The sequence below is a fragment of the Prosopis cineraria genome, unplaced genomic scaffold (assembly GCF_029017545.1).
Source record: "Prosopis cineraria cultivar Desert tree isolate PC_DT_omini unplaced genomic scaffold, ASM2901754v1 PC2, whole genome shotgun sequence".
In the NCBI taxonomy this organism is placed as follows: domain Eukaryota; kingdom Viridiplantae; phylum Streptophyta; class Magnoliopsida; order Fabales; family Fabaceae; genus Prosopis; species Prosopis cineraria.
The window spans coordinates 7275721-7295615 of NW_026555333.1; the positions used below are offsets into that span (position 1 = coordinate 7275721).

At 33.8% G+C, this 19895-nt stretch overlaps 2 protein-coding genes across 5 annotated transcripts; one reads left to right on the forward strand and one right to left on the reverse strand.

Moving 5' to 3' along the window:
* Positions 1–2387: 2387 nt before the first annotated feature.
* Positions 2388–7207, forward strand: LOC129302366 (probable boron transporter 7). 3 transcript variants are annotated; one of them, XM_054941190.1, is made up of 14 exons: positions 2388–2444; positions 3203–3308; positions 3396–3478; positions 3583–3775; positions 3880–4018; positions 4104–4269; positions 4387–4553; positions 4662–4835; positions 4922–5017; positions 5103–5219; positions 5302–5609; positions 5700–5979; positions 6291–6638; positions 6761–7207. In XM_054941190.1, exons 2-13 carry the CDS (start codon positions 3205–3207, stop codon positions 6636–6638), a joined length of 2175 nt encoding a protein of 724 aa, XP_054797165.1. In that variant the 5' UTR covers positions 2388–2444; positions 3203–3204; the 3' UTR covers positions 6761–7207. The 3 variants fall into 3 exon arrangements, with proteins under 3 accessions (XP_054797165.1, XP_054797164.1, XP_054797166.1); XM_054941189.1 differs by lacking the exon at positions 2388–2444 and adding an exon at positions 2513–2579; XM_054941191.1 differs by lacking the exon at positions 2388–2444 and adding an exon at positions 2792–2940.
* Positions 7208–7419: 212 nt separating this feature from the next.
* On the reverse strand, positions 7420–12751 carry LOC129302365 (potassium channel AKT1-like). 2 transcript variants are annotated; one of them, XM_054941187.1, is made up of 12 exons: positions 12440–12751; positions 11869–12234; positions 11607–11664; positions 11189–11500; positions 10861–10989; positions 10244–10342; positions 9832–9864; positions 9523–9708; positions 8841–9035; positions 8672–8747; positions 7986–8540; positions 7420–7916 (listed from the first exon to the last, which is right to left on the reverse strand). In XM_054941187.1, exons 1-12 carry the CDS (start codon positions 12658–12660, stop codon positions 7615–7617), a joined length of 2532 nt encoding a protein of 843 aa, XP_054797162.1. In that variant the 5' UTR covers positions 12661–12751; the 3' UTR covers positions 7420–7614. The 2 variants fall into 2 exon arrangements, with proteins under 2 accessions (XP_054797162.1, XP_054797161.1); XM_054941186.1 differs by having other exon boundaries at positions 10744–10989.
* Positions 12752–19895: the final 7144 nt, after the last annotated feature.

A 19895-nucleotide genomic window follows, 5' to 3' on the forward strand; every position in this document is an offset into this window, starting at 1 on the left:
AACCAAGCAAGACTTTTAGAAGATGCTTTATATTGTAGTATAGAGGAAGTACTATAATGCATGCCATCGATCTTTAAACTTTAAAGTCATGAACATAAACAATGGCATAATGAAGCTTTGTATCAATTGTCAATTTGTTTCCATTCTTGATTTGATCTATTAAGTTTAATTTTTATCGATTTGGTTCTTAAAAATGTAAATTATTTTTTGAGGAGTTGAATATTTAAAAATGTAATGCATTTTTTGTCTATTATTACCTTTTTTTTAACGTGTCCCCATTGATAATGACTTTATATTTATTGTAGGATGTTTAATAGAGGTGAATATAAAAAGATGAGGTTAATTTGAAAGTAGGTAACTACTTTTTTAAAGATAAAATTTGATTAGAAACGCCTTACATTTTTGAACGGAGGGAGTACTAGTTATTGATTTGGTTTTTATTGTTCAAAAATAGGTAATATTGTTAAAATTTGCTAATATGAATAATAAAATATTGATGACAACAATATAGGTTCATGAAAACAAATGTAATTATTTAGGTAGTTAGAAAAAAAGGATGAGAAATTTTTAAAAAGTACAAAAGAACAAAAGTAGCGTAAGAGATTGATAAAAATTAAGCTAATTCAAGGGTTAATTTATTTTTATTTAGTTACATATATATGCCAAATCTTCAATATAATTTAAGCATTAGATTAATTTGGGTAGGGCTGTGTAAGCCATTAACCAAGTGACGCAATTGCCTTAAACCTAAAAAAATAATAATTTCTAAGTACTGCTATTATATATGTGTGTGTAATTGATATTTGTATTATTATATATTTAATTGTAGATAAAAAAAGAATAAAAAGTATTAATTGTTCTTTCTATTGAAAAATTTCAATCATTCACAGTATAACATTTATTCTAAACCCTAAAATTTTGACAAATATCAATATCAAGACCTTGTAGTTTTAAACTATCAAAGCGACATCTTTAACTCTTAGACTTAATTATACTCCTTACGTTCAAAAATATAAGGTATTTCTAATCAAATTTCATCTTTTAATAAAGTAATTATCTATTTTTCAACTAACTCTATTTTTTTATATTCACCCCTATTAAATACCTTACAATAAATGTAAAATTATTATCAATAGGGGCAATTTTATAAAAAGGCAATGATTGCGTTTCAAAAAACAAAAAATATCTTATATTTTTAAACATCCAACTCTTTAAAAAATGCCTTATATTTTTTAATGAAAGGAATATATTTTTTGTTAAAAAATATATTGTCATCCCATATTAGTGTTAAAATTCACATTCTATTCCAATGTATAAGATGGAGTAGGAGCACTTTGTCAACATTAATTTCTACCTCACTATTAAATTATGTTAGTATTTTATTAAAATTACTATATTATAAAATTCTAATATATGATTTTTGTAAAAAATGATGAGTGGATATTTTTTAAAGGGGCAATTATATATGTTAAGCTTTACTAATAATTTCACCTCAGGCCTCCAAACTTCTTCACGCGGCCCTGAATTTGAATACCAATTTGTGTTTAAAAATTTAAAGAACTAATGTGACAGTTAAAAAATATAATGAATTAAATAAAAAGAAATTAAACTTGAAAAAAACAAACTAGTAAAAAGTTTCATTATCCATAGAACAATTATATAAAAATGAAACCACGCAGGGATGCATAATTTTGTCCCCCATAATAATCGCCCATTACAAATTTTACCAAACCAATCACATGATTGAATTTGATGTTGCAGTAGGAAATTGAGCAGGGAACTGGGGAAAATGGAAGGTTGTGAATTGGCTGGCCACCAGCTGTAAAGAAGAGTCCATTTATTCTATCAGGAACGCATTTGGTGTGCCAGATCCGGATCGTTTAGATTTAATTTAGGTGATTTAGATTTAAAATAAAAAAATTTAATAAATGAACGCGGTCTCATTCTGATTCAATCATTCAATGAATCAGCTATCTCACGAAACAAACAAACGGATTTGAGTTGTCTCGTCTCTTGTGTGGTTCTCTTTCAGTCTTTCCCTTTCCCTCACTAGACACACCACAGTCAAAGTGGTCAAAACAAGTTGTCGCCTTCGCCTCCCTAGTTCCTATGTCCGTTCATGTTCCGCTTTCTTCTTCCGAACTGCGTGTATGAGGATGCCGTGAGTCAAATTGGTCACACATGTGCTAGCTGTAATTAATTGTGTGGTAGTAACCAGCATAGACAACAAAACAGACGTCAGGGCAAAACAAAACTCTGAGATTCCTCTCCGATTTCATTTTAGGGGTCCCACCACCCACGCGCTTTACCCACAAAATTCCCCGACCAACCTCTCATGGATTATTGCACGATAATATTTAATGTAGTCGCTTCCTTCCCATCACTTCGCATCCCATTTCGTTGTTTATCGCCAGAGGCCCTTTGCCGCCTCTTTACTGTCTCCGGTACTTCTTCTTCCCTCAATCTCTTCTATTTCCTCTTTTCCTTTGTCACTGCGCTCAATGTGCATTGTTAGCCCTTCTACTTGATGTTCATATACCTGCATTCCCTGAAGCGTCCTCTTTCTGTCCCTCCGTCTGGTATCTTCTCCTAGAATATTGCTTGATTTGTTGTTACTCCGCCACAATACAAGTCCCAAGTTCTGTTCCACGAAAAGCTTTTTCTTGAAATCACTGTCTTTCTCCACTTCCGGAAAAACTTTTGCCGACTAGCATCGCGGTTATTTTGAAACTTAACCTCGTGTCCTCTTATTACATTTTTGTTCTTGTTTCTCACCATCTGTATGCTATAGGTCATTGCGCACTTGGATTCATGTTCATATCTCCTGCTCTGCTTTTATGTAATCGCCAAGTTTTTTTGCCCCCAATTTCATGCAGAATGGACACCAGGAAAGAATATTTGGGTTCCACTTTTCGTTTTCATCTATAAGTTATTTTTAAGGCTTTTTTCCCCCTTTTCCTGCAAATAACATAATGACTCTGAGTGCAACCTCAAATGTTTCCAACTATTTGGCGCCTTGATCATTTTGAAGCTTGAATTTTGTCCCTTTTGGTTTCTTTCATAATTCTGTCACCGACGAGGACATCATCGGCCTTGTTTATTCGTTTCCTCTTACCACGTTAACAATTAATACGCTTGAATAGTCAAGGCTCTTTTTTCGCCTGTCAGTATTGTTTAATCTCTGCTTCCTTTTTTGCATCAGCTATGGGAATCAAGAATAGGCCATTCCACGGCATTATCCATGATGTTAAAGGAAGAGCTGCATGCTACAAACAAGATTGGACTGGCGCAATTTGTGCTGGCGTGAAGTAACACTCATTTATGATGTCAAAGATCTCTCTTCTTCCTTTTTGAGTTTGCATAGTTCTGATTTTCTGTTGTCTGATCTGCGCCAGGATATTGGCTCCTACTTTCTACATGTTCTTCGCTTCTGCTCTCCCCGTGATTGCCTTTGGAGAACAACTTAATAAGGATACAGGTAAACAACCTGTTTGGTCTATTATTGCTTCTAATCTCTTGGTAGATATTATGTCAAAAAGTATCAAAAACTGAGTTTCAAAATTGAATAACATGTTTTTCCAGACGGAAGCTTGAGCACAGTGGAAACATTAGCATCAACTGCTATTTGCGGAATTATCCATTCCATGGTTGGTGGACAGCCTTTGTTGATTTTGGGGGTCGCTGAACCCACTATTATAATGTATGGTTATCTGTACGAGTTTTGCAAAAAGAGGCCAGAGCTGGGTGCTAATTTGTTTCTAGCTTGGGTTGGTTGGTATGAAACTAAACACAATTCTGCCTGTCTTCCTCATCCTCCCCAACACTTAAATGCTTCGATTTAATATATTTTGCTCCTAAATATGTTCCTTTGATTTGCAGGGTCTGTGTGTGGACTGGACTCATGTTGATTCTGCTTGCAATTTTCAATGCTTGCACAGTTATTACTAGGTTTACTAGAATCGCTGGGGAATTATTTGGCATGTTAATTACTGTCCTATTCTTTCAACAAGCTATAAGGGTATTGCCTTTTCGCTGTAGTAAACGAGATTTACAATTTCGCATCTCAGAAATCAACCTCTCAATTCTTTGAAATTGAACCACAGGGACTACTAGGCGAGTTTGGTGTTCCCAAAGATGTAGATCCATCTGCGCAGGAATTTCAATTCCAATGGCTGTATACGAATGGATTGCTTGCTACCATTTTTGCTTTTGGGTTACTGCTAACTGCAATAAAAAGTAGAAGAGCAAGATCATGGCGATATGGAACTGGTACACAAATGATATACAAATAGCAACCGCATAAGACCATAGACAAAAGGCTTATTCTTTTTTAGACATGATTTAGCTATGATTACTGTTATATCTTCATTGCTGCATCAAATGTAGGATGGCTACGAGGTCTTGTTGCAGATTATGGAGTTCCATTGATGGTTGTGTTATGGACTCTGTTATCTTATGTTGTACCAAACAAGCTGCCAGATGGAGTTCCTAGAAGGTTGTATTGTCCCTTTCCTTGGGAGTCCGTGTCTCTGTACCACTGGACAGTAGTGAAGGTATTATTTTATATATGCATACTTAAACAAGCATGTGCGTGTTGTGTTAAGCTGTGATTAGAATACGGAAGCCCTAGAAATGATTTGACAGTTAGCTACAAAATGCAGGATATGGCAAAGGTACCAGTGGTTTATATCTTTGCTGCAATTGTTCCAGCTGTGATGATAGCAGGATTATACTTCTTTGATCATAGTGTAGCCTCCCAGATGGCTCAACAGAAGGAGTTCAACCTTCAAAAGCCATCAGCCTACCACTATGATATGTTTTTGCTTGGAATTTTGGTGTGTTATTTTTGTCCTAAAATGCTTGCTTTTCTGCTCCATGAATTCATGCACTTGACTGATGCATAAATGTTTATGCTATCTAGACTCTTATTTGTGGTCTTCTTGGGCTTCCGCCGTCAAATGGAGTCCTTCCTCAGTCACCAATGCATACAAAAAGTCTTGCGGTTCTTAAGAGGGAGGCAAGAATCATTTATTGCATGAATACTGCTGTAGCTTCTTGATCAATTATATGATTTTTCTCTTAAAAAATAACCCAATGTGCAGCTGATCAGAAAGAAGGTGGTACAGAGCGCCAAAGAATGCATCAAGTACCAAAGGAGCGACTCTGAGTTATATGGAAAGATGGAGGCAGTGGTCATGGAAATGGATACAGCCCCTACAGTAAGTACCATAGGCCTAGAAACTGAATATGATTTGAACTTGAATAGTTATTGATATAAACAAGCTTTTGCATATGGCATAGGATAAGGAGTTAGAGACTTTGAAGGAGGCTGTAACGAAACATGGGGACAAGGATGGTGAAAAAGGCAAATTTGATCCTGAGGTACACCTAGATGCCTATTTGCCAGTTAGAGTAAACGAGCAAAGAATGAGCAATGCCTTGCAGTCACTCCTTGTGGGGGCATCAATTTTTGGCATCCCCATCATCAAAAGGATTCCAACCTCTGTTCTATGGGGATATTTTGCTTACATGGCCATTGATAGTCTCCCAGGGAATCAATTCTGGGAAAGAATTCTGCTTCTTTTCATCACTCCAAGCAGGAGATACAAGTTAGTCGCTTCACAAGTTTACGAAGATGATCTTCTGTATAGTCAGTTTCTCTCATTGTTTTAATGTGGTGATTTCTGTGTGTTGAGCAGAATCTTAGCAGGTTCTCATGCTTCATTCGTGGAGTCAGTTCCATTCAAGACCATAGCTGCATTCACAGTGCTGCAGCTTGTTTATTTGGTGGTGTGCTGGGGCGTGACATGGATCCCTATTGGTGGAATATTGTTTCCGCTACCTTTCTTCCTTCTCATATGCATAAGAGAGCATTTGCTCCCCAAGTTATTCGATCCAAGCCATCTTCAGGAGCTAGATGCTTCTGAGTACGAGGAAATTGCTGGTGACCCGCTTGTTTCCCGTAACATATCATTTGTGGTAAGTCTTTCTTTCTTTCACCAGCACTTATGTTTCTTAATAATAATTCAAATATTGATTTTGAAAAAATTACACTTTTTCCTTCTGGAGTTACAGGATATGCTACACTTTGAAGATATTTTAATCATGTTCTGACTTGAAAGAGTAGTTTTTTGTGTATTTACATAATAAATAGGACTGTGTAATTTAAATATTTCTATGAAAAAGAGGGATTTATAATAATTTTACTCTGGATGTTAAGACGTTTTCTGTTTTTTGTGTGCACGTTTCAATGGAAGCTGTATAACATTGAGCTGCAAATGTTAATTTAGGACAAGGTTTCGGCTGATGCTGATAATGATAAGGATTCTGAAGATATCTATGATGCCGAGATGTTGGATGAGATGACAACCAGCAGGGGAGAGGTGAAACTCAGAACTGTAAGCTTCAACGGTAGAAACCTCAGCTTTAACGGTAGAAACCTCAGCTTCAACGGTAGAAACCACAGCTTCAATGATCGAAACCTCAGCTTCAACAGTAGAAACCAAAGCTTCAACAACAGAAACCTCAGCCTCAACGGTAGAAACCGCAGCTTCAACAGTAAAAACCTCAGCTTCAACGGTAGAAACCAGAGCTTCAATGATAGAAATCACAGCTCCAATGAAGACAGACATTATTAGGTGATACACAGATAATAAAATCATTGGCAGTTTACTGTAACTTATCTATTTCTAGTTTCTAGTAAAAATGCACGTGTCAGGAATCAATATGGCTTGGTTTTGAATAGGTAAAACTTCTGCAGGGAATTGTTGGGTTTTGATATAAGAACATGAAGATGCTATGGAGATTGGAGAGCAACACTCGGGATTCCTTTGTGGCAAATCGAAGTTGAAGATAATCTTCTCCGGAAAATGAAAGGAGAAAGGAAAAGGGCAGCTGCATGGAAAGAGAGAGGCGATGCAGCAAGGATGAATAAACTTATAATCTCGGATGAATTTTTGAGAACGAATTCTTTTAGCAGGAAAAAGCATCAGAATGTGGAGATCAAGAGGTTAGGTGGAGTTTACGACTTTTTGGCGAGTTAGGTCAATCTATGAATATATTTGGTGTTAGGCTTGGGCCTCACGTCGAGGTCGAGTGCAGCTGGTTCACCAGTAACATTGTTCATATTATTTTTTATTCTTTACATATTGTAGTATATTTAGCTATTTTTTCTCCTTTATTCTATGATCTCCAGTTTTTCTTTTCAGTTTTATATATTTCATTTTTTATTGAAACCTGAGAAAATACGAATACTCGACCAAAAACATCCTTGACTTGATAATTTCTTTTATACTCTTAAAATGAAAATTTTAGAAGTCTGGAGCAATTTCAGGCAAAATCTCATTGATGAACAAATAAATGGGAGGATGGGTTTAGGAGAAAAAAATAAATTATTCCTTTTCGTTAAAACTCGTGGGAACCTATCATGCATTTACATGTATCTCCAGTTTAGCTTATTTACAAGTTTACAACTATGGCTGAGACTATGATTTAGAAAAAGTCAGATGACTTCTTTTTTGTTAAAAAAAAAAATTAGTTTTATGACAATAATAATCCATCTAGTATCTAGTTTTAGTATCTAATTCTAGCAACTATTTCGGTCTCTGCACATCTCTACCTGCCTTCGTTGGCCATTGCCATTGACTCATGAGCTCCATCACGTGCAAGAATGAGATGATCACCATCTCGTATAAGTTTTATATCCTCAATCTGAGCTCCTTCTGTAGTCAAGATTTTGTTGGCCAAAAAGTCGAACTTTTTCACACCCATGTCTATCAGCTCTTGAAGGGACTTGGGCAGAAACACGAGCTTCCCACTATGGTCGCCTTTTTCTGGACAACTCAAAATTACTCTGGCTGGGAATCCATTCAGGTTCTCCTCAACGCTAATATTATCTTGTGATGCATTGGCTTGATCTGCATAATTTTGAATATCAAGAACAAGTGCGTTAAGGGAGGAAACTGATGGTTAAGGTGAGTGCATACCGCGATTAGCAGCAGCCGACATGATCCCAAAGAAGGAATTGTGAAAATGGTTTGCTCTTCGCCTTGGATGATTCTCCAACCAAGTCACGTCTTTACGAGCGCAGGTCGTTGGTTCGCTTGGAAACTTCCTGAGGCAGTTGGTGTAATCCATTGTCCTTGGAGTAACTAGGGGTCTTTTTCCCTCCCGAATGTTGCGGAACATCTCTACGATATCTTCATGCTCTTGATGATCTGCCAAAGCCCGAGGAGTCCATCCATGAACGTCTGGCTTATCAATATCTGCTCCGTGTTGCAGAAGGAACTTCACTATATCAGTGTTTCCATCGCATACTGCCGTGTGAAGTGCTGTGGTCCCGTTGCTTTTGGGCTGCGTCACGTCCCCACCGTATCTTACAATTTCTTTGAGCAATTCCAAGTTGTTTTGCTCCACAGCAGTGCATGCAAGATGCCCTACATCCGCACAAGATATGTCTCCACCATTGTCTATGAGAAGTTTTATCACAGATTCATGCCCTCCCAACATGGCTTCCCATAGTGGGATACTTCCATTTAAATCTGCATAAATAAGAACAATTGGCAATGAGAAGGAGCCCAAAATTGGTTGGTTAAGGTGGGTAACCACAATGCTCCGTTACCGGGATCGTCTTCCACAATTTTAAAGGGATGAAAAAGAAGAGAATCTCTACCTTTCCTGTTAGGATCAGCTCCATATTCTAGAAGCAGAACAACACAATGTTCGTTGCCTCTGGATGCGGCAATATGCTGTTACAGGAGTCGGTAAAGCGGTAAGTTTCTAGATTAGACTTGGTACATATGCTTGTGCATCCATAGAGATGAAGGAAAAAACCTGCTTACCAGTGATGTCCTTCCATTCTTGTCTGCTTCGTTTGGATCTGAACCCCCCTTCAGCAATTGATGCAACAACAGATCATCGTCTCTGTTTGCAGCAAAGCATGGACTGACAGGCAAATCCATTTTGCCCCGAGCAAGCATGGCCTCCGTTTCTGCCAAAACTCCGTCCATCATTGGATCACTTGATTCCTTCAAATGCTGCAACAGGTTATAGCGAAAATCACCATAAGATACACCAAAATTTCCTCCAGGAAAAGCCAGCAGTATGTTTCGTTCTAAAGCCTTGATTTTTATAATATGAAATTAATTATCGTTCTTACGAGGATGTACATTTTCACTTAGACAAAAGCAAGCAAGACATTTAATTTTTGTACCTAAAACTTAATTTGCGGGTCATCTAAAATCATTTTAAGGAACAAGCAATCATGGAATAAGTTATATTTTAGCAGATAAATCATAGGGTGTGAAAGGAGGACGCATCTGCAACATGTTATACAGTCTATGATTTTGGACCAGGGAAAAAATTCAAAAGCCGAATCAAGAAATCTAGATATTAGGTAATTTGAAGAGCAGTCATGACTAAGAAACTAAATAATGAAAAAAAAGAATGTTTGAGTAGAAGACCATCTGAAAAAGATTAAAATATATCTTCTTATAGGAATAAGTTGGCCCAAATATTATATACCTGAAGAAAATTACTCATGATTATTGTCCCATCTCCAACATTTGCATTAGCAAGATTTAGAAATGCAGTGCGGTTCAGACGTAAAAGCTGGCTCAATCGTTTGGTTCGAACTGTAAAGAGCTGTGGCCTGTAACATAACACCCCTATCTCTCCAACCACATCTCCTATCTTTGCCTCGCCAACAACCTTCAATAATTGCAGGCAACATGATTTGTTAGCTATTGTGATAAGTCTCATTATCATTCCTATGACAATCGGACAAAGCAAAGCAGTAAAGATTCACGCAAACTCTACTTCAAATAAACTTGCCTGTTCTATACCATTCCTTTGGATGATGAGTTCCTGCAGGTTACAAGAAAATTTGAGATAGTTTAATTTTTCTTTTCTAGAGAAAGAGTTGAAATGAGAACGAATATTATTTAAAGTGAATAGACATTATTTAGTGAAAGACGCCTGCTTGAACAGAGCAAATACAAGGATTGATATTCACACTTCGTAGTTCATATACTCCATTGAAAAGAAACCAGCCAGCCAAAATCGTAATATGACAATGTTCTTATCACACTCGTGAGTCGTGTCAATCAGTTTTATTTTCAGCAATCAATTGGAGTAGCTTGATCCATGAAGTCGTGTCAATCAAAAATGTTTTCTAAATGCCAACTCAAAAAATATATAGAATGATGACAGGCTAAAGGAGAACAGGGAATAAAATGTATCTTACAGCTGCGCCTGTGACCAATATATAGAAGTCTGTCGGTGCTTCATTCTGTAAAATCACATCTTCCTTTGGAGGAAAGTACTCAGCTTTCATTTCCGTGACCTTCAAAAAGTTCAAGACATGTCCTCATGAGATGATCCATGCAAGCATCCGAAAGACAGAAAAACAAGAAGCACGCATATAAAATTTTTGTTCCAGGGAGCTTCCAGGTTTATGCATTACAGTATTGTATTAAACGTAAGAAATTCATCAGTCAAGAAAAGTGTAGAAGTCTCTTGGGAGGATCCCTATATCTACAGGAATAGAAATCCAAGTTCACAGCGCAATGATCATGCTTTGAGTCCATTTTTACTTCCTCAAATGTTGCTCTTAACATTATTTTGAATCCTCCTTCACCAAAAACATAGTATGAAATGCGGTTGATTAAAGTCCTTTTGCACTCGAAGAAGTTTGTGTTGTTTTCATATTAACACCAACAGAATTGAAGGACAAAGAAAGATTACCAGTTGAAAAAGTAGGTCATTGGACACTCCATAAAATAAGTAGACTTTGTCAACAAGTGAATAGAAGAGGTAGTGTGATATGCTGGATCGAATCGCTTTGGGAAGAGAATCAATAACCTCTTGATGCTGCAGCCCTTCTAAATCTGTTCTGTACTTCATAAACAAATGAGCAAGCATCTGCTCTTGCAAGCGGACGGGCAACTGGTTCCGTTGTGCAAAACCTGTGGCAGCTTGGACAGTGTGCCTCTGATGTCCCAGGAAAAGAGGAATGCCTTTAAAACTATACTTAATAAATTTCTTAAAATGAGTGTGACATTGGTCATAAACTGAAGCCAGATTTCAATATAGTTACTCGCTTTTTTAGGAAAAGTTTTTGGCCAAAAAAACTAAAGATCTTAGAAGCAATAGTTGTGAAGAATAAAGCGATATGACGAAAAATACTCACATATGTCCTGGTTCGACTTGTGATATGGACAAGCATATTAGTCATATTTCCTATTAGATATGAGTTAAGTCCAAGAATGTAGAAAATGTAGAAAATGTCAAACGTCATCTCCTTTGTATTTACAGGATGCAAATCACCGTAACCAACCGTTGAAAGAGTAACTAAGGCCCAGTATACTGACGTTATATAGTGTCCCCACAGATGCATCTGGTCGCCATTGGCAACTAGCCCAAACCATGTGGTTTTTATGTCATGATTTGCGGCAAGAAAATAAAAAAAGCAGGCGGCAAAATGCACTGAAAACATAGTAACCTACAATTGCATCAAAAGTATATCATAAGATGGATTTGTCAACCAAGTCGCAGTTTATATGTATGAAACTGAATTTGACATTAAAAATGGCGCAGAAAATACTCACACATATCAGCTTCGAGCAGCGGACCCAGATGTAGTTAAAATTCCTGTCCTTTTCTAATCTGATACGTTGAAGAAAGAGGGAAGTGGTACTTAATCAGTCCCAATACAAGTCAGAAGGCGAGAGAAAGCGAAAAACAAAGCAGAACAAATCTCCCGTCTCGTCTCAAGCTTGACTTTAGTTAGTTTAATTTGCAAAAGCAAGGCAATTGTCCTCGAATAAGTTATGTTACATCGAATTTGGTGAGGGAAAGTTTTCACATTACCTTGCAAACAAAGCACTAACTCTACGGAGACGCCAGAGACGCAGCATGTTAAAGAGCCCGTATGTCTGAAGAAGCGTGGGCAGTACTTTGCGAGCAAGTTCAAAAGGGATGGTAGAGATGACATCAAAGATTAACCAGGTTTTGGCGTATCTGAGTGCAATCAGTCTCGGGTTGTCGATAAAGAGATAAGAACTTTTGTCGAGGTAGGCAACAAAGAAGGTCAGAACAATGTCAATGGCAAAAAAGCCGTTGACAACATTATCTGTTATGGCAAGAGGACCCTTAGATTCATCAAGGAATCCAAATTCAAAGGGGCAAACCCATGCAGTGTAGAAAACTAAAAGGACCAGAAATGTCTCCCAGCATCTGCAATATCACCATCATTGACTAACAAGTTAGCATGTGAGAATCAAAAGAAATAACGCAAAAGGAACGTGCATTAACCCGCGGAGATAAACGACAAGACAGTATAATCTTCCAGGGTGTGGGGTGAGGCGAGAAAATTCCGGGAGAATTGGTTGTGGCCTGGGGAATCCCGTAAGACGAAAAGGAGGGAGAATAAAGCTTAAACCTGTAACGAGGGTTGAAAGGGGAGATGATGCAGGATCGGAGCTTGGGTCGGCGAATGGTACGGGCGGCGGTGGCACCAAGAGAAGGAAGAGGGGCACCAACGAGGCTGTAATGGCTGCCCTCGTCCCTGGACATGTGCTCAAGCTCAATCTCTTGCTCGTCTCCTCTGCCGCAAAATATTGAGTGGGCAAACGGATTCTTCGTTTTCTGATGCACCGGCATTGTAAGCAACGGCAAGCAACCACCGTCGCCGTCACTCACCCCGCCCTCTGTCTTCCTGGATTTCAACAACAAATCGTGGAATGCTCTCTCTCTCCCCCCCCCCCCTCTCTGTGTGTGTTTCGGTATCAGTGCGACGCAATATGAGAGTGGCGCTCCTTGTGAGTTGTGAGGCTTGTACGTACGTCTCTTTCCCCTCTACTTCACTGCTCCCGAATAATAACTAACATCTTTCTGTTATTAACTTATCATTCGGCCCAAGAAACAGAGGGACAAATTACATCTAAGAACCCAAAATCACAAAATTACATGTCAACAAATTTTTAGAAATTATATTCATAATTATCGTGACTATAGTGATTTTCGTTTATGTTTTGACATGGCAAAGCCGAAACATATCTTCCATTTAGATAATTTTTTAAAATTATTCGATCAATTTAAATTAAAATTTATTTATTTAAATTGATAAGTATTAAATAATTTTAGAATGTATAAATATCCTACAAATTAAATATTATTATATACTTTAATTTTTTACAAAAAAATAAATTTTGAAAAACTTACAATTAAAAAAATAATACTTTTATAATTTGACAACAGATAATAAATATTTTTCTCATATCAAGGAGATATTGGTTCATAATATTGTTATATTGATGATTCTAATCAAAAAAAATATATAAATTATGAGTGTTCGAAATCGATTCAAACTGAAAGAACTAACCCAAACTAAAAGAAACCGAACAACAATCAAGTCTACTTCAATTTTTATGATATAAAAATTGATTGGCTCGATTTAAGTTCGGTTTTGAGTATTAGAAACTGAATCAAACCGAGCCAAACCTGATTAAAAAATATTATTTATTTATTTATAAAATATATAACCATTTATCTACAAGAAACATTTTTTTGAATTTTTTATAGTTATAGATAAACATTTTTAAAGGATTTGAATGAAAATGTATAATATTAAATAATTATAATAATCATGCCATGACTATCATTTAATTATTTACAACTTAAAAGCCTCAACTGTCAATTTATCTACAAGAATTATTTTGTTTTAAATTTTGTATAACAATTTTTTTATTATTTATTAAAATATAGATACATAACTAAATATTTTCAAAGGACTTGAATAGAAATACATAATATCAAATAATTTTAATCTTAAAAACTTATACCAATTTTTATGATTAATTATTGTGATTACATTGAAATTTTATTACATTTTTATACCTCTAGCTATAAAAAAAAAGAAGCCAAAAAAAATTAGATTTAATTTTAATATAAAGCACCATTATGAAGATAGAAAAAAAAATTAAATAAGTGCATTAAAGCCTGATCTAAACCTTAACTAAACTAAAAATTAAACCAAGTTAAATCGAGCTCTATAAAAACTGATCAAACTCCAATTATAAGTAAATCGAATGGTTCTATTTGATTTGATTTTTGCCCAAAATCAAATTAAATCAAACCTATGAACACCCCTAATACAAATGATGATATTGGTTTGTTATACATCTTTATAAATGGTTCCACTTCTAAAACATTTCATCATGATTTTGGTCAATTTTAAGTCTTCAAATATAATATTTTCACATAATTATTTTATTATTCAGAATTTAATTAAAGTTATATGCTAATATGTTTTTATTAGAACAATTATCGTATATTATTTTTTGTTTGAAAATTTAATAATGAAATTACGAGGAGTTATAATTAAGTCTATGCATGTGATATGACTATAATAAGTCATTATTTGCAATTAACAAATTCACAGGAATGCTATTGGTGGAGATTTTCTCCTTTTTGGCCAGAGATATTAGTTTTTTCTCCTTCAATAAACGAAAGCTAGATATAGACAGGCTAATGTTAAGATGATGGCATCCTAAATTCTTTGCCCTTTTGTTTTTGGTTATAAAATCATTCACTTTTTAAATTAAATTAGTAACAAGTTATTTTTTAGAAAAATCTCATGATAAAAAGGTGAATTTAAATAAGATTTTGAAGTACTGCTAAAAATACGCAGAATTGGTGGTCTTTTGAACTTGCCTAACAACCGTTAAGTGACCAACAACCAGCCAAAACATAGGCAAAAGTATTGTCTTGTTATTGTTTTTTATTAACTTTAAATACAATACATTAATATTAACTATTACTCTTTTCACTAAAAAATATAAGGTATTTTTAACTAAATCTCACCCCTGATAAAATAGTTATTTATCTTTAAATTAACACGATCTTTTCATATTTATTTTTATTTAATAGAGTGTTTTACTTTAAAATAAATATAAAGTGATTTATACATTAAAGACACTTTTGAAAAAAAAGTAATAATTGAACTTTAAAATACTAAAAATATTTTATATTTTTAAATATCTAACTCTTTAAAAAAATATTTTATATTTTTTAAACAAAGGGAGTATCATTAATAATTTTACTCATGAGAAACTAGCTGAATGAGTAAAATGATCGTTCAGTCAATTATAATGTAAATATGTTACTACACGCAAAGAGTCAATCAATCAAATTAAATCAAAAATATTAATTCATACAGTTGAAATGTAATTAAAGGAAATCACAAATAGAACCTGCATAGGAAATTTTGTTATAAATAAATCCTGCAAGATTAAGAAACTATAACAAAGTTCCTTTTGATCTTAAGCCTCCTTTGATACGAGGGAACAGTGCTGATGAGATGGGAATGGGTGAGTGAATGCTCATTTTAATTAGATGTTTGGTGTATGAGAATAACCATTCAAGTGAAATGACCAATTACCTCATTTGAGGCATGGGAACCATAGGAATAGTTCCGTTTCCTTTGGAATACATATTTTTAGATCAGAATATTCCTACTTAATAATTTTATAGATATAATGAATTACCTCTCTCATTTTTTGCCCTAATTTTACCCCAGCCTTTGTCTCCTTTCCTTTGATCAAGCTACTCCATTGTCGGTCATCTTCTTCATCTCCCTTTTTTTCCCCTCGTCGACGACCCATGTGTGATTTTGGTTCAAGTTCAACTTTGTCCATTGCAAATATGATCTTGATTTGAGATCAACACCTCTCGCTCTACCTTCATCGGATTCTACCTCTACCTTGACTGACGGTCCAATTTGGTTCAAGTTTGAATGCTTCATATTGCAAATATAATTTTAGTTCGAGTTCAATTTATTCATCTATCTTATATACCGAACGTAAGCGAATAACAAGATGATGGAATGGTGTTTAAAATAACAACATCAACCTCCAAGTTGGCTTCTTTAGCAATTGCAGAGTGATTTCTTAATCTCGAGGGAGGTAAAATTTGCAAGCAAAAGTATTTTTTAAAGAAAATTGGGGACAAAATTGAAAAAGTATTTGAAGAAGAAGAATAGTAAATATTAATCATTTAAAATTTTTAAACCAATTGTATATATGATTTTGATTTCCGAAAGGATGGAAGCATATCAAGATGAAATAGGCAAACATGCTTGAGTTGTTTGAAATGAGAAGGATAAGAGTGTTTTGGTATTTTACCATTATAATTGCATATATAAAATAAAAAAATTAACCATCCCATTAACATATCAAACATATTTTTAAAACACATTTTCATTTATTATCTCATTACTTTTCCTATTCTCACTTTTATTCCTATTCCATAAAAAATTAATTCTATTATATCAAATGAGGCCTTATTGTAATTTAAGATTTGAGTGTAAAAACATCCTGTTAATTTGAGAGTTGGCTTCCCTACACTGAGGGAAGCCTCCTCTGCCTTTTCGCTAAGGCAGTGGCAAACCCAAAATGTTTAGATTTAATATTTTTTATTTTTTATTTATATTTTTAAAATAATATATATATATATATATATATTATAAAAAATTTAATAAATAAGCTCATTAATTTAATAGATCAGATTTAATATGAATGATCTAAATTTAATATTAAAATTTTTTAATAAGTTTATTGCTCTGTTTAGAATATATTTGCATTGTTCAAAATATATTTAAAAAGTCAATTTAAATTTTTAATATTAAGTTTGAACCATTCATATTAAATATGGACTATTAGATTGATAAGCCTATTTTATTAAAATTTTTTACAATTTTTATATATTTTTTATTTTAAAAATATTAAATTTGAACTATCTAAATTAAATCTAGACGATTCAAATTTGACTCTACCTCAATAGAGAGACAAAGGAGGCTTCCCTCAGCAAAAGGAAGCTAGCTCTGTTAATTATATTTCATTTACAACTACAACATTATAATTTAAAAGTAAGAAATCATAATTCACAAGTGAAATTTCTTATTCAACACTTAATATAACAAGGAGTCTCCATAAAATAAATTATACATGCTTAAGGCTATAGTTACAGAGTTAATTCCAGATTTTGCATTCCAACTAGACTAATTATAATCATAAATAAGCATAATTAACTTTGTAGAGACTCTATATTAATAGTTTTAAATAATAAATTCAATTTGTGAATTACAAATTTTTATTTGTAAAATTTAAAGTTACAATCGTAAATTAAAACTTAATAAAGACAGTATTATCTTTACATCTCAATTATAAATTACATCTAAATTATACATAACTTGTTGAATGTAGTTTTTAATTGTGCAAGAGTTATTTACAAATAAGTACCTTGTGTATGGAACTTATTCATGATTTTTTTTAGAATTAATATTTATTTAACTCGCCTTTTGTAGGGATCCTCTCTTTAATTTGCTTTTCACAAGGATCGATTTGACTGGTGCTGCAGCGGTATCAAGAATCAAGAATAAAATAACTTGTTGATATTATGTTTAACATATATATATATATATATGTTATATTTAATGCAATGTGATGATGCGTGCAAGAATAAAGAATTAAAAAAAATAATCATTTAATTTTTATAATTTTTATTCAATTAAAATTCAATTCTTACATTTTAATGTGTACAATTCAATTTTTATAGTTGAAATCAACTATAACTTAGTCAAATTTGTAAAGTTTACCGAACTAAATTTTAGAGATGTGTGTTGATGTTAATCAAGTTAATGTTAATATAAGCAAAAATTCTCAATTATTATAGGAAAATTATTTTCTTGAATAAAAAGAATATCTAGCCTCACGATTCATTGGGTCACTCAAATCAACTTACATCTTTTCTTGGATGTAAAAGACAAAATAGTGTTATTTAAAATTTAAATTCTCTTCATACCTTTCTTTAATATATTTCTTTATACTCAATTTCATCCATTTGTTTAATTATTTATTTAATTTAATAATGTAATATTGCTAATATGTCATTAAAATAAATATGTTAATGATTATCATCAACTAAATAATCTTGAAAATAAAATTATAATAGTTCTCGGTAGTCGTTAGATAAATAATATATATTTTTAATATCATAATTAACAATCATACATCAAATGAATACCAGTAGCAAGTTGGTGAGATTGAGCCTAAAGAGATTGGTAAAGAGAGGGTAGGGACAATCCAAATCAATTTCATTTATGGCTCGCTTGGTGGAGTAAAATTGGTAGCAAGGAAGTGGAAGTGTAACCACGAAAATAAGACATATGGTATGAAGGAACCTGCTTTTATAAAGAAGCCATTTGTATAAAAAAAAAATGATGGAACTTGGTTCCACTCCTATATCCATGAAAGTGGGTTCCTCCCTCATTTCCTCCCTCATATGTCATCTTTACCCTTCAACCTTCCCCCCACACTCCAACCCAGATGTGATGATGCTTTAAGTACTTGCAAATCCCTAACGCTTTGACTATCAAAGTTGTAAGCTATTCCTTACTATTATTCAATTAACTTCAATTTTAAGGAAATTGAGGGATTAATGTCACATAAGAATTTTCAAGTTGTAACATTTATCAAAATAGGATCCAAATTTTCAAGATTTTCCAAACATGATAAAATATCTTTACTTATGAATATAAATCAAGGTGCAAATGGTATGCGGAAGTATGAAAATTCAAAAAAAGACAAAACATTTGCATGAGGTTTGAAAATAGTGAAACAGTGCAGAAAAACAGACATGCATCAAGGCTTGTTATATGTGCACTATAGCACATTGCTCTATGTGCCACACATTGTCGTACATTACACACTTTTGACAGCAACTATGCCAAACTTTTGATGCACCTCATTTCTTCATCTAACATTCAATTGAGGTAATCTAAGTATCTATAGAGAGCTTTCTTTTAGCCCTAGTTAATTGTACTAGTTTCACAGTCAAAGTATTTGTCAGTCAAAAACTGGACACCCATTTCACAATTCATACCTTTTCATCCTTTAAACATATATTAGATCTCCTAATTTCATACCAAGTGTCAAAAGCCATAAATACACTTTAGACCATGCTTAATAGACTATTACGAATATATGCAATACATCACATTACAAACTTTAATACTTCAAACACATTTTTGACGCTCAACCCTTTAAACACAAAAATAGAAAGGGAGCCACCAATTCCACCCATTATTGTACCAAATCAAAATAAATTGTATATTTACTCACCTCTTATTTGTACTAATATTTTAGCCCTCTTTTAAAATTTACAATGAATACATATACAATCATAGGGCCCAAAATACACGACATAATTCAACAATCTCATAGTATAAATAAGCTAAAAATATGAATTTTCTCTAGTTGGGAATATCACGCAAGATTATACATAATAATGACTAAAAAGAAAATGAGGCATACTGATAGAATAGTAATCCTATGTCTCAAAATGTTTCCTTCTATCTTGTCATGTTGAGTTATCTCTTGTAATATTAAAGAGAAAAGGGTGAGTACAACTACTCAGTAACTAACTCATACTAATACATGTCAATTAATTTAAATACAAGTAGCAATTAGTGACATTTACAAGTCAATTTACATGTTCAAACATATATTTACACTTTACATCATTACAAGCATACAATCACGGAATGATAACACAATATCTCATTTTCATATTACTATAACACTAATCATATATTCTTATCACAATGATTACAATACGAACAATCACGTGCCCCCTTTTTTTTATCAAAATATGCATAATCACACCTCCCTTATATCCTCCTTATATATCTAACATGAAACTATGGGCTATAACATGCTAGGACTGTCTATGAAATAAGACTACCCTAGCTATTCAAACATAAAGGGCTACCGACTAAGGTTTCCTAACTCACCTCTTGGTCACGGTTTTTTTCAAATCTCACATTGTGGGGTATCATT